The 14,165-nt window shown below is 42.7% G+C and overlaps 1 protein-coding gene across 1 annotated transcript; it reads left to right on the top strand.

Moving 5' to 3' along the window:
* The first annotated feature begins 470 nt into the window (after nt 1-470).
* NENF (neudesin neurotrophic factor) lies at nt 471-7,197 on the top strand. The gene is made up of 4 exons (XM_077813773.1): nt 471-683; nt 5,223-5,283; nt 5,973-6,076; nt 6,789-7,197. The coding sequence occupies exons 1-4, from the start codon at nt 525-527 to the stop codon at nt 6,963-6,965; spliced, it is 501 nt and encodes a 166-aa protein (XP_077669899.1). The 5' UTR covers nt 471-524; the 3' UTR covers nt 6,966-7,197.
* Nucleotides 7,198-14,165: the final 6,968 nt, after the last annotated feature.

The following is a 14,165-nucleotide window of genomic DNA, read 5'->3' as shown; positions in this document are numbered from 1 at the left end:
GCAGGGCTGGTGTGAGGCAGGTGATTTGGGGGAGCTGGGGCTGGTGTAAGGAGTGGTTGGTTTGGAGAGAGCTGGGAGGTTGTAGTGCAGGGGATTTGAGAGGTGGTTTGGGGCAGGGGAGCTGCAGGGCTGGTGTGGAGCGGGGAAGGTGTGGGGCGGGTGATTTGGGGGAGCTGGGGCTGGTGTAAGGAGTGGTTGGTTTGGAGGGAGCTGGGGGGTTGCAATGCAGGGGATGTGAGGCGTGGTTTGGGGAAGGGAGGTGTGGGGCGGGTGATTTGGAGGGAGCTGGGGGGTTGCAATGCAGGGGATGTGAGGGGTGGTTTGGGGCTGGGGAGCTACAGGGCTGATGGGAGTACTGGTGATTGGGGAGAGCTCGGGGCGGGTCAGGGCAGGGGCAGTTGAAGGGGTGGGACGGACGAAGGGTGTTTCCCCACAGGGGCCGATGCCAGCCCACAGCCTCCCCGGATCCCGCCTCGCAGGCCCCTGGCCCCGCCCCGGAGCTGCCTGGCCGCCTCCGCTGCACCATGGCCCGTGGGCCTGAGCGGCTGCTTCCCCTGGCCCTGGGCTGCCTGGCCGTCTGGGCCGCTCTGGCGGAGCAGCAGCTGCGCTTCAAGCCGGCCCCGGCCCCCAGCCCGGTGCGGCTCTTCACCGAGTCCGAGCTGGCCAGATACAGCGGGCAGGAGGTACGGGGGCACCGCCGGGCCCGTCGGGGAGAGCGGCGTCGCCGATGCGGGTGGGGAGGGGGCGCCGCTCGCTGGGGACCTGGGGGGCATGGGCGCTGGCCCCGGGGGCATGACTAGGTGGGGGAAGGCGCTGCTGCATGGGCGGAGGGCACCGCCCCTGCGGAGATGGGGCGGAGTTGTTACTATCGGATGCGTGACACTCCCACCAGAAACTAGCCACAGCCCTGCTGTGTCTGGAGCAGTTTGATGCCAACTTTACCATCTCTCTCCTAGAGACTTTAAAACTTTTCATGTCAAAGGAAACCAAGTGTCATCACACAGTGGAGCTACCTAATCAGCTCTCTCCAACTGGGGAGCATAGTCACCACTCTCAGACTAAAAACATCGCTGGGAAACAAACGAGGAGACAGTGATAAAAGAAACCAACTTGTGCGAGCCAGGATATTAGAACAGTGTAGTTACAATGACAAACATCGGACAGTCTGGACATTTTCAGTTAAGAACACCACTTGTTGCCACATGAAAGAAACACAAGTCTTCTTCCCCATTGTGCATATGAATTTCAGTGGTATGATCTTTTGTTATATGGAGATATAACCTGCATTCTGTTCCCCTCACTCAACACGCACATTTCCAGTTTATACTTATACAAGATCTGAGACCTGTCTTACAAGGATGTGTAATTTATCGTGAGGATGAGGGGACCACACCTGGTATGATCAGAAAAGTGACTAAAGCAGATGAAAAAGGTGCTAGCCTGCATCCACATTACAGAACGGTTGTGTTAGCAGCTGATGAGTTGTGCTAACCTGAGATTTGGTCTGTGTCACTGGGCAGGCTGGCCCATAAGAGTTAAAAGCACTACAGCCCTCATACTAAGGGTCTGTATGTGTGGATGGGGCAATACTTGAGTTAAAATTTTGCAATGAAGACAAGGACATTGTGGGATGATGGGCACAGCAGGCTCTTATGGATCATATGTAGAGGCTAATATGACATGTTTTTGTAATGAGCTGGCTAGTGTGTATATGTACGTACCATTGCTCTCTACTAGGTAACAGTAGAACTGTTCAAGTATCTGTCATAGGTCCTATATTTTTAACAACTTATTGTGATGCCCTTTTAGCCCATATAATAAGGGCCTATGATTTTGGAGCAGGAGGATCCAACTTGTATTTGTACTCTTGCTATGAAGTTCTGAGTAATTGGGGCGTGCTGTATAGTGACAGCTATAAAGTCCAAGGTGATCAGACTTATACATGGCCTTAGGAGTACATAGATCTTTACATACAGATGCAGAATTACAGGATATTGCCTAACCATCTTACAATCTACATTTAGAAATAGCATAAGTAATGGCACGGGAGGAGGTTAACAAATTAATATTGTTTAGTGCAAAATTAATTTTTTTCTCTCTACTTATTGTCAAGAGAGTTGGAGAGGAGGTTAATAGTGGACAGGGGGCAGAACTGGGGCTGGAAGAAGATTGTTGTGTTGTGTGCATGAGGACGGTAGACGGGATCAGACTGTAGTGGGAGGAAGAGAGAGAAGAATAGCAGAGTGGAATGAGGGCACAAAAGAAGGCATGGCAAAGGAGGCAGAGGTTGGTGAGATTAGTTAATATGGTCAGTAAGTGAAAAGTCAGCAAGGCACATTAAAGGTTAGTGATCAATATATTAATGGGAAGGAACTGATAGATCATATGGCAATTGATGGTGAGAATCAGTAAGGCAAAGATTGAATAAGCCTAGCAGAAATGGTCAGCTGTCAGCCATGGATGTAACTACATGTTTTGGTCTCGTCCTGTACAGTGAAGGCAGGGGGAAAGTCTGGTTCAAAATAGCTCGGCTCCTCAAAACTCCCATTGATTTCAATAGGATCTGCTGGCTGCTGTGCACTTTAGAAAGTCTGGTCACAGCTGTTTAGTGGCATATTAATAGTTTGAAGGCCAGAATTTTAACCTGAGATACTGGGCATCTGTGACTCATAGCTGAAGGTTAGAATGGGGATGGTGGAGACGCTAAGGACTAGAGATAAGGTTTCTACTGGGATCTTAAATTCCTGACTTTATTTTAAACTAAAAATGAGATAAAATAGATATCTATTGACAACTTTAACTCTCAACTAAGCATGTGTGTGAATTTCCTTTTTTTTTTTTTTTAAACAACTTCAGAACACCAACATTTCTGAAGTAATTTTTTTCTTCCTAGCACTATTTTAAAGAATTTTAGAGAAGGAGGAAAGAAAGCTGTATTATCTTTAAGGTAATTGTATTGCCTTATAATAATAATTTGCAAGTATCTTTCAACCAAAGTTTTCAAAACACTAAACAAATGTGGTTAAGTGACGTGCTGCTGAAAGTCACACAGTGAATAGTTTGGAAGAGAATCCAGGTTTCCTAACTCTAATTTCTTTCTCTAATCAGTTCTTACACAATAGATCAAAAATGTGCAACTGGTGGAAACTCTTCTATAGATAGCCCTGTTTGAGATTTTGTCTAGTGAGACAGGCCAAGTTCACTAAACAGTCCTTTACCCATCTCAGGCACATATAATAGTAGAAATGCCTTTTCAAATCATAGGTACAAATAGTACAGTCAGTTTCAAGGATATCTCGGGTATTGTAGGGACAAGGTTCTTAAACATCTATCCAAGCAGGTCAGTTTCTCCCAGGCTGCTCAAGAGAACCATCAAAATAATCAGGCAATGGGCCCAAAGTCTCTAGTTGTTTGTCAGATCTCCCCTTTTCCCCAGGATGAACACCACAATGGTAGAACAGGATATTTTTCCTGTTTCCTTCCTGACAGAAAACGAACAGATACCAGATATCTGCTCCCATCTGAGTGTTTACAGACAGTTCCTCAGTTTTAGAGATCTGTAGAATGTGCTTCTCCATAAATACCAAACCACTCAATAGGCTACTGGAATACACAACTCCCCCTCACTCTCTCCCTCATCACTAGCACTATAACTACCGATGTCTCAAAATTTTACAGAATCACAGCTACCTATTTATTCTTCCAAAACCTGTGGTGATCCCTCCAATGAGGTAATCCTCAAAGAAAATTCTTCCCATTTACAAAGTTATTGTTCTCACCTGAGCTAATTCCATAGCCTTCAGAGATGTGTAGGGATTAAATGAAGTATCCATCCTACTCTAATCCTTGCCTGCCAGGATTAGAGTAGGCCAATGGATTCAGGATTAGAGTAGGCCAATGGATTCAAAATCTTCCTTTAATGTATTTTTCTAGCTCATTAAGTCAAGTATATAGACAGTTTTTAAAAATATCATAGAATTAATACAGGAATTCAATCTCCAGAAGTTTTAGCTTTCTATGGTGAAAACAAATCTTAGCTAACAAATTCAAAATGATAAAATCCTTTGCTAAATTTACACAGATCTCTTCTCTGAAGCGATTGCTGGTTGGCCTTCTTGGGGTTGTCTCCAGAAACTAAGAAAACACTAACCAGCATCTCATGGACAGGGAGAATAGATTTTGAGGGGAGGACAAAGTGGAATCAGTGGTTTATTAAGCAAAACAGATGTCAGCAGAAGATCAGATTTGTGTGTGCATGTTTGCACTTTATCCTCTTGATGAAAGCAGAATACCATCTGCCATACACCCTTTCACTTCACAAAACATCCACCTCCAGAATGATTTACTTAATCATCTTGGAACAAACAAGTATTATGAACTGACTCCAAAAAAGGCATAGAAAGGGGAAGTGTATTGTCTGACTACTAGATTCCAAACAGAATTGTTTCTTCCTTGAACTTCCATCATTTTCTGGGGTTAAATCCATAAAGATTCTCAGACTATTTCAAGTGCCAGTGTTTATTCTAGGAATTACAAGAATAGTCATCTATGGGAGCAAGAGACAGACTGATGCAGCACAGAAATAAACAGGGCTTTAACATACCGATTCCACTAGTATTTGGTGTCCTAATAGTGAAAACAAGCTCCAATAGTGAGAACAGGAGACTACATCTTCTCCATGTATAACATGGTATTCATAATGCAGACACTCAGAACTTGGCATCACAGCTAGATACCAGTGAAATACACATCACTGGATACCAGTGGAAATTATTCATGTAATTATCACATGATGAAGACTGATTTTTTTTGTACACTAACCTGCAAGTGACCTGGAGGCTTTGCAGCCTCTGTTCCCTCCCCCATCCCTGCCATTGACTCAGAATATGGCTTCTTTACTGTATAGTGCCAGCAGCTGACACAGGGATGCATGACTGTTTGGCAACTGACAACAGTCATAATGGCGAGGTATAGAAAACCAGCTTCTTGTTGCCCAGAGACCCACAGAGAAATCTTTATTCGTGTTTTTTTTTTTTTTTTTTTTTTTTTACAGCATGTGATGGATTGGGGGATGAATGAAAACTCCAGGCTGTGAATCTTGTGTGCATTGATCATGATTTAAGTTGCTAGAGAACACACAGTAAGGGGTTCATTTTCTCCTCAATGTGCTGTACACATACTGGCTTCATTTTGAGCATCTGCTGGCCTCTCTTTCTTTCCAGGAGGGCCAGCCTATTTACATGGCCGTGAAGGGAGTAGTATTTGATGTCACTTCTGGAAAAGGTGAGTTGGCTTCTCCCCATGGGGTTTTTCCCCTTTCACATTATCCCATTTTTCTTCTTAAACATCCTAAACCTTTAGAAAACTTCAAACTCTATTTAAATACAAAGAACATACTCATTTGCTCTTAATTCCTAACCATCCTCCTCTGAAGGTGCCTTCTCCCACTCACAGCTTCACACCCCCTTTCATGCTGACCTCTGTCTGGAACAGAATAGATCCTCTTCTTATCCTATCACTTTCTAAGAAATGCTGTAATACCTTTTGATCTGATTGAGGTACCTTCCCATTATATAGATTTACACATTTCCCTCCAACACTGGTTTTAGCCACTCTTTAAATTTTTTTTAAAAGTGCACTTAGGACTGGTGAAAGCTACCAAACTGAGAGCCCTAGAGAGAGAAATTCTCCATCAGTAGATCAGACACAACTTGGGCAGCAGCTGTATTACAATCTAAGTGAAGACAGCCAGTTGCCATTTTAGGCCACATTAACTAGTCCAGTTAAGCTAGTTTGTCTTGAGACTTCATTAAAGTTTTGGGAGGAAAAGGGCTCAGATTCAAGTCCTTAGTTTTGACTGATTTAGGAGCATAATGGGCTCATGTCATGCTAGTATAAGCAGATGCTTAATCTGGCCCATTGTTTTCACTATCAATAGTCTGAGCATTACTAGATTTCCTCTCCTTGAACAGAATTTTATGGGAAAGGTGCCCCATACAACGCCCTCGTTGGGAAGGACTCAACACGAGGAGTTGCAAAGATGTCACTTGACCCAGAAGATCTCACTCATGACACAGTAAGAAATGGGATTGTTTGTTTAATTCCTTCTTTGCAAAATTTCAATCATTTTCTTGGCTTTCCTAAAATATATTCCCCTGCTGTATATTTATGCAAAGCCCAATCCTATGAATAAGGAAAATATTTATTTTCTAAGAAATGCCGTAATACCTTTTTGATCTGATTGAGACACCTTCCATTATATAGATTTACACGTTTTCCTCTAACATTGGTTTTAGCTACTCTTTAAATTTAAAATAAAAAAAAGTGCATTTAGGACTGGTGAAAGCTACTAAACTGAGAGCTCTAGAGAGAGAAGTTCTCCATCAGTAGAACAGACACAGCCTGGACAGCAGCTGCCCCATCAACATACCTTCAAGGGATAGCATCTAAAAATGTATAGTTCAGTTTCCTTGACCAATTCAGTCCTTGGTGTCTCTGCTGAGAATACCAAATGGGCCAACTGTGATGGTGCTTTTTGGAAATGAATTGAAGCCAACAACTCACTTTACCTGAGGATGTCAGGCTTTGTCACTACTGGGCTGAATTTGAATAAATGACCTAGGGGTTAAAGGTTCTATGATAAATAACCCATTGCCAGTTACTAAGCCCTCTATTGTTTGTGTGCCCTGCAAATTAAATCTGAAGGCTGGCTCTGAGGGTAGGATGATCAACATAAATAAAGACATATGTAAACACCTGCCATTTTTTCTTGCCCATGTTTCATATAGACAGGACTCACGGATGAAGAGCTAAAATCCCTGGATGATATCTTCAATGATGTGTACAAAGCCAAATACCCTATTGTTGGCTACACTTCTCAAAGAATTCTGAATGAGGATGGCAGCCCCAATCAGAACTTTAAACCGGAGGATCAGCCACATTTCAGCATTAGAGATGAATTTTGATGAAGGATTTAGCATCCTGAAAATCCCCAGATGGACATTGTAGAACAACACTGTATGACTGGGAAACATTGACTGTTTCTAAGGCAAAAGAACAGTTTCTATGAATTATGTATCTTTTGTATTTTTGTTATCAGCAGCCCCCACCCCCTGACAAACGAGGATAATGACTGATTACTAATGTAATGAATTCCTTCAAGTAGTGAACCAAATAAAATTTAATCAGTGGCACATATTTGTGGACTGAGGAGAATTAATTCAATAAAATTCTCACTGCCAATATCTTGATTTCTCTTTTTTAATATAAAAAGAAAAATTGGATAACTAAAGACTCATTTCTAAAGGGGAGAAAGTGTCCTTTAATAACTGAATCATCAGACTAGGGGTTTTGCCATTTCTGGGTTCTGTTCCTTGTTCTGATGCAAACTTGCTCTATTACGTGAGTCGTCTTGCTTCACTTCTCCATGCCTCAGTTTCTCCATCAGTAAAATAGGTGTAATAAGGCTTCCTATCTCAGAGAAGTGGTGTGGAGCTTAATATTCATCCTCTTTGATTACAGTGGATATATAAATACTGACTTCCCTGAAATGTACTGTGATACAGCATGGCTACAGGGCAGCAGGAGAGTGTTAGAAGGGAGCCTTATTCCCTGTAGAGGGAAGAAAGTTTGCTGTAGATTAATTAAAGCTCATGAAGGCAGTCACATGATAAAAAACCCCAGCTTCAATCAGATAAGAGGAGGAGTTGAAGCAGAGTGGATTGGCATTGAAGCAGAGAGCAGTTGGGAGGGAAGCAGAGGAGAGTTTGGAGAAGTGGTGCGGTGGGCTAAGAAGACCAAGACTCTAGGTAAAGGGACCCCTGGTTTGTGCAGAGGGAGGGCAGAAAGTTCCACAAGCTGAAGGGCAGGAGAGGGAAGTAGCCCAGGGGAAGGAACTGCTAGTTCAAGTGGTTTACCGCTATCCCTAGGGCCCCTGTGCTGGGACCCAGAGTAGAGGACGGGCCCAGGTCCTTCCCTCTCAACTTCTCTCCTCTAGGACACTAGTGGGGCAGTTAATACCCCAGTTCACGGGCAAGAAACGGTACCCTGAACCACCCCCAAGAAGAGAGAGCGTGAGACCCATCACAGTAGAGCCGGCAATTTGCCACAGTCCTTAAATGCTGTATGTTTATGCAAAGCCCAGTGTTACAAAACAAAGACTATTTTTTTTTCTGGGAAATGTAATATTTAATTACCTTTTTGATTTGGTATAGGCTATGGCTACACTCAATAGCTCACAGCAGCGCTGCTGAAAGATCTCTAGTGGAGCTGCTGTACACTGCCGAGAGAGAGGTCTGCCATCGCCCTAAATAATCCACCTCCAACAAGTGACAGCAGGAGAAGGTCTCCTGCCACCATAACGCTGTCCACACCAGCACATAGGTCTGTGTAATTTATGTTGCTTGGGGGGTGACTTATTCACACCCCTGGGTGACCTAAGTTATACTGACATAAGTGGTAGTGTAGACATGGCCTAACTCACTCTTATTATTGCAGTAGTTTCAGCAAAATAGCACTTTTTTGTAATACATTTACATGGGTTTGTCACTTTAAAATTAGGTCATCATGGTTCCTTAGTATCAACGCCTAATTCCCACAAACCAAGAGAAATTATAACCTAGGACCTATGGTTATCGTAAAGTCTTTGTTCACATACTGTAAAGTATAAGTTTACTGTGATTATTTGTCTGACCCGAATATTCCCAGCTTCTTTATGCTGTCAATTAAACTCTCTGGTTGACTCTACATACAGGTACAGGAACTAGGGGTGCTGCCACAGCCCCTGGCTTGAAGTGGTTATCATCATATGCAGACTTTACAGTTTGGTTCAAGGGCTCTCAGCACCCCACCCCCACCCTACACAAATTGTTCCAGCACCCTTGTCTACCAGAGTTTAAAAATGGAAAAAGCACTATCAGGTTCTCTGCATTATTACTTTTGCTAGCTTGATCATTGCCACTCCAGTTCCCTTGAAAGAGGTGAGAGTGTGTGTGTGTTTTTTTTTTTCTGTTTAACCTAATTTACAACTCCAGGTCCTGCTGGGGGGAAAACAAGTCCTCTCCTCTGTCAGATTTCTCTTGGCTGTCTTTCAGGCTGCTTTTAATTTACATAGCAACCAGAGAACATTAAATGCTTGTGCTATACCAAGTGCTGCTAACTACTGACTTCCACTAACTGAAGTCAAATGCTAACTGTCATGTATGTGGATTTACCTGCCACCATGACAGTTTGAATTAGCACTGAGAAATTGAGCAGCTGCTTCCAATTTCTTAAAGATAATTTGCTTCATTAGGTTAACCTCCTGGCTGCTTTCTTTCAAAGAGTAAATGATTAAATCATTTATTCTCCCTCTCCTGGGATCTGTACACTATATAGCATATTGTGGGAAAAGGACAATTGTCTGATAATCAAAGAAAAACTTTTTTTAAATTATCCCTTTCATAACATCAATACTTACTCTAAATTTGCTTTGTGCCTTAAGTCCCTTTTTTCCCTTATAGTCATTCAGCAGTATAGTGTAAGACACGTTGGGCAAACTTTTTGGCCCAAGGGCCACATTGGGATTGTGAAACTCTATTGAGGGCCCAGTGGGAAAGGCTGTGCCTCCCCAAACAGCCTGCCCCCACCCCTGATCCGCCCCCTGACTAACCCCCCCCAATGTCATAACCATTGAGTCCCACTCTAGTATGCTAAGCATGAGAGTGTAACCTTTTAAAAAACAGCCAAGTCATATGTTGTAAGATATCTTTTTTGGTGTGGTGAGGGAGTTGATTGGGGGCTGAATTTTACACTGCTGAAAGGTAACATTTGCCTTGGAGACAAATGTGTATGATGTCAACTGTACATTTTTAAAAAAATTTTCCTAAAAATATCACATTTATTGTCACCCCTTCTTTAGAGCTGGTTTTGTTACCCTGAGTTTTGCATCATTTCGCGAGACCATTGATCTATCTGAAATTTGCACTTAAACAAGCAGACAGTGAGAGGTCCCATTACAGGCTCCTGACTTACCCTGTGTTAGGATATAGATATTCAGGCCTGTCTGCAAAGGCCTGTACTTTAAGAATTTAGGTGTATTCTTATCACTTGGCGAGTTAGAGGTATAAAAGAAAGAATCAAAATCACTGTCTGCCAGTGTAAGGTCCTTCTCTTACTGTGACAGTCTGCGGCCCTGTTCTTAGATTAAGGCCTTTGGCTAAGCAACAGAGGCAGCCATAAGCTGGGAAGTGAACGGTCACATCCTCACGTTCCAAACTAGTCACATTGAAATAAGGTGCTATTGGGCTCTTAGGAATACAATCCTGTCCTGATAGTGCCTATCACCTCCAGAGAAAGGGAAGTGCCTAGAAGATGTAAAAGGAAACTTAGTCTGATAGCATCCTGTCTGGCAAGAACTCAGTTATCAATACTGGGATGTGAAATCCTCACTTCTGTATTGTTTTGTCATTATAGTTCCCACTTTGCTATTGTTTGTCTGTATAATCTCTGTCTGGTTCTGTGATTGTTCCTGTCTGCTGTATAATTAATTTTGCTGGGTGTAAACTAATAAAGGTGGTGGGATATAATTGGTTACATAATCATGTTACAATATGTTAGGATTGGTTAGTTAAATTTCAGGAAAATGATTGGTTAAGGTATAGCTAAACCGAACTCAAGTTTTACTATATAGTCTGCAATCAATCAGGAACTGAGGAGGTGGGTGTGTGGGTGGGGGAGATGGGAATAGGGGTGGGGAAATTGGAATCATGTTTTGCTAAAGGGGGAAATGGGAACAGGGAATGGGGATAAGGAAATTGGAATAATGTTTTGCTAAGGGCAGGAATGGGAATAGGGACACAGGTGTAAGGCTCTGTGGTGTCAGAGCTGGGAAGGAGGATACTAAGGAAAGAAACTGGAATCATGCTTGCTGGAAGTTCACCCCAATCAACATCCAATTGTTTGCACTTTTGGACTTCGGGTATTGTTGCTCTCTGTTCATGGGAGAAGGACCAGGGAAGTAAGTAGGTGAAGGAATAAGCCCCCTAACACCCTGAAGGGTGATGAATTTCTTTGTAATCCACTTGTATCCTCCAGAAAATGACTCACTGTATTTACTCTACAGCCTCTAATCTACCTCTTGTTAATTTATCGTGTGTGTCTGCATGATTCAAGAAGGTTTTAATGACTTTGCCATAACAGGAGAGAACCTACTCTATTCTTTCATAGGTTTCAGAGTAACAGCCGTGTTAGTCTGTATTCGCAAAAAGAAAAGGAGTACTTGTGGCACCTTAGAGACTAACCAATTTATTTGAGCATGAGCTTTCGTGAGCTACAGCTCACTTCATCGGATGCATACTGTGGAAATTGCAGAAGACATTATATACACAGAGACCATGAAACAATACCTCCTCCTACCCCACTCTCCTGCTGGTAATAGCTTATTTAAAGTGATCATCAAGTTGGGCCATTTCCAGCACAAATCCAGGTTTTCTCACCCTCCGCCCCCCCCCCCCCCACAAACTCACTCTCCTGCTGGTAATAGCCCATCCAAACTGACCACTCTCCTTACAATGTGCATGATAATCAAGGTGGGCCATTTCCAGCATAAATCCAAGTTTGACCAGAACGTCGGGGGCGGGGGTAGAAAAAAACAAGGGGAAATAGGCTACCTTGCATAATGACTTAGCCACTCCCAGTCTCTATTTAAGCCTAAATTAATAGTATCCAATTTGCAATGAATTCCAATTCAGCAGTTTCTCGCTGGAGTCTGGATTTGAAGTTTTTTTGTTGTAAGATAGCGACCTTCATGTCTCTGATTGCGTGACCAGAGAGATTGAAGTGTTCTCCGACTGGTTTATGAATGTTATAATTCTTGACATCTGATTTGTGTCCATTTATTCTTTTACGTAGAGATGTCCAGTTTGACCAATGTACATGGCAGAGGGGCATTGCTGGCACATGATGGCATATATCACATTGGTGGATGTGCAGGTGAACGAGCCTCTGATAGTGTGGCTGATGTTATTAGGCCCTTTGATGGTGTCCCCTGAATGGATATGTGGGCACAGTTGGCAACGGGCTTTGTTGCAAGGATAGGTTCCTGGGTTAGTGGTTCTGTTGTGTGGTATGTGGTTGTTGGTGAGTATTTGCTTCAGGTTGGGGGGCTGTCTGTAGGCAAGGACTGGCCTGTCTCCCAAGATTTGTGAGAGTGTTGGGTCATCCTTCAGGATCCTTCAAGAATAAATGGACACAAATCAGATGTCAAGAATTATAACATTCATAAACCAGTCGGAGAACACTTCAATCTCTCTGGTCACGCAATCAGAGACATGAAGGTCGCTATCTTACAACAAAAAAACTTCAAATCCAGACTCCAGCGAGAAACTGCTGAATTGGAATTCATTTGCAAATTGGATACTATTAATTTAGGCTATTAATTTAGGCTTAAATAGAGACTGGGAGTGGCTAAGTCATTATGCAAGGTAGCCTATTTCCCCTTGTTTTTTTCTACCCCCGCCCCCGACGTTCTGGTCAAACTTGGATTTATGCTGGAAATGGCCCACCTTGATTATCATGCACATTGTAAGGAGAGTGGTCAGTTTGGATGAGCTATTGCCAGCAGGAGAGTGAGTTTGTGGTGGGGGGGGGGGTGAGAAAACCTGGATTTGTGCTGGAAATGGCCCACCTTGATTATCATGCATATTGTAGGGAGAGTGGTCGCTTTGGATAAGCTATTACCAGCAGGAGAGTGAGTTTTTGTGTGTGTGTGTTTTTGAAAAAAAGGGGGTGGGGAGGTGAGAAAACCTGTATTTGTGCTGGAAATGGCCCACCTTGATTTTCATACACATTGTGAGGAGAGTGGTCACTTTGGATAAGCTATTACCAGCAGGAGAGTGAGTTTGTGTGTGTGGTTTTTGGAGGGGGGTGGGGGGGTGAGAAAACCTAGATTTGTGCTGGAAATGGCACAACTTGATGATCACTTTAGATAAGCTATTACCAACAGGAGAGTGGGGTGAGGGGAGGTATTGTTTCATGGTCTCTGTGTATATAATGTCTTCTGCAATTTCCACAGTATGCATCCGATGAAGTGAGCTGTAGCTCACGAAAGCTCATGCTCAAATAAATTGGTTAGTCTCTAAGGTGCCACAAGTACTCCTTTTCTATTCTTTCATAATGTTTTACTCTACATTGTGGAGTGAACTATTGGTGAGGATCTCAAGGAGCCTCTCTCATTGTTGAGAAGATGCAAAAGAGTTTACCAAAGGGAGCTGAACTAATGTCAAAACCCTAGAACTCACCTAAGGATCTCTTTACACAGGAATAATTTACACAACACTGCTACGTTTCCCTCTTATGACCTTCCCCTCCCCTCCAAATAATCTCTCTTTTATCCTAGTACATTTAACTAAATACTATGGCAACAGGCACTTTAGAAATGCTGATTATATTACACACAAAGTGCTTGAAGACCTGGATGTATGTTAATCAGATTCTGCAGTCCTCACTTTGAGTGCCACTTGTTTGAAGTCAATGGTACTAGTTGCTGAGGTAACTGCTATTCAGTAGAAGGGCTCCAGAATCTGGCCTAAACCTCACAACGCCCCTGGGAGGTAGATCAGTACTATCTCCATTTGCAGAATGGAAACAGATTAAAGTGAATTCATGTTAAAGCCTTGTCTAGACTAGAATACAAAATGTGTTACTAGCACATTAGCTAACAGCACATCTTTTAATTTCTAATCTAGGCAATACCTAAATTTGAAGACAGCTCTGAATACAACCCAGAAGACCTGAATCCTAGTTCTAATCACTAGGGTTGGGATTTTCAAAGGAAGCTTGATGGAATGAGGTGCCCAAATCACATTGAAATTCAATGGGAGTTGGGAACCTAACTCCTTTATGTGTTGTCTACATGAGAAAATTATACATTTTAAACTAAATCAGTTTAGATTTATATCAGTTTAGTGATTTTTTTTTTTCCTACCTTGGTATTCACCCCTTCTTGTCAACTGTTGAGACTAGTCCACTTCCACCTTAATTGAATTGGCTCGTTAGAACTGACAGCTCCCACCCCCCTACTTGGTAAGGCAACTCCCATCTTTTCATGTGTTGTATATTTATACCTGCCTACTGTATTTTCAACTCCATGCATCTGATGAAGTGGGTTTTAGCCCACGAAAGCTTAT

This window comes from Eretmochelys imbricata, chromosome 3 (genome assembly GCF_965152235.1).
Source record: "Eretmochelys imbricata isolate rEreImb1 chromosome 3, rEreImb1.hap1, whole genome shotgun sequence".
NCBI lineage: Eukaryota > Metazoa > Chordata > Testudines > Cheloniidae > Eretmochelys > Eretmochelys imbricata.
Note: the sequence above shows the minus strand (reverse complement) of the source record. Positions and strands in the feature narration are given on the sequence as shown.

What these genes read in the sequence shown, in the direction of transcription:
- NENF (XM_077813773.1), top strand. Translation starts at nt 525, where the DNA reads ATGGCCCGTGGGCCTGAGCGGCTGCTTCCCCTGGCCCTGGGCTGCCTG. An exon ending in CCAGATACAGCGGGCAGGAG is followed by an intron (nt 684 to 5,222) that starts GTACGGGGGCAC and finishes CTTTCTTTCCAG; the next exon opens with GAGGGCCAGCCTATTTACAT. An exon ending in TGATGTCACTTCTGGAAAAG is followed by an intron (nt 5,284 to 5,972) that starts GTGAGTTGGCTT and finishes CTCCTTGAACAG; the next exon opens with AATTTTATGGGAAAGGTGCC.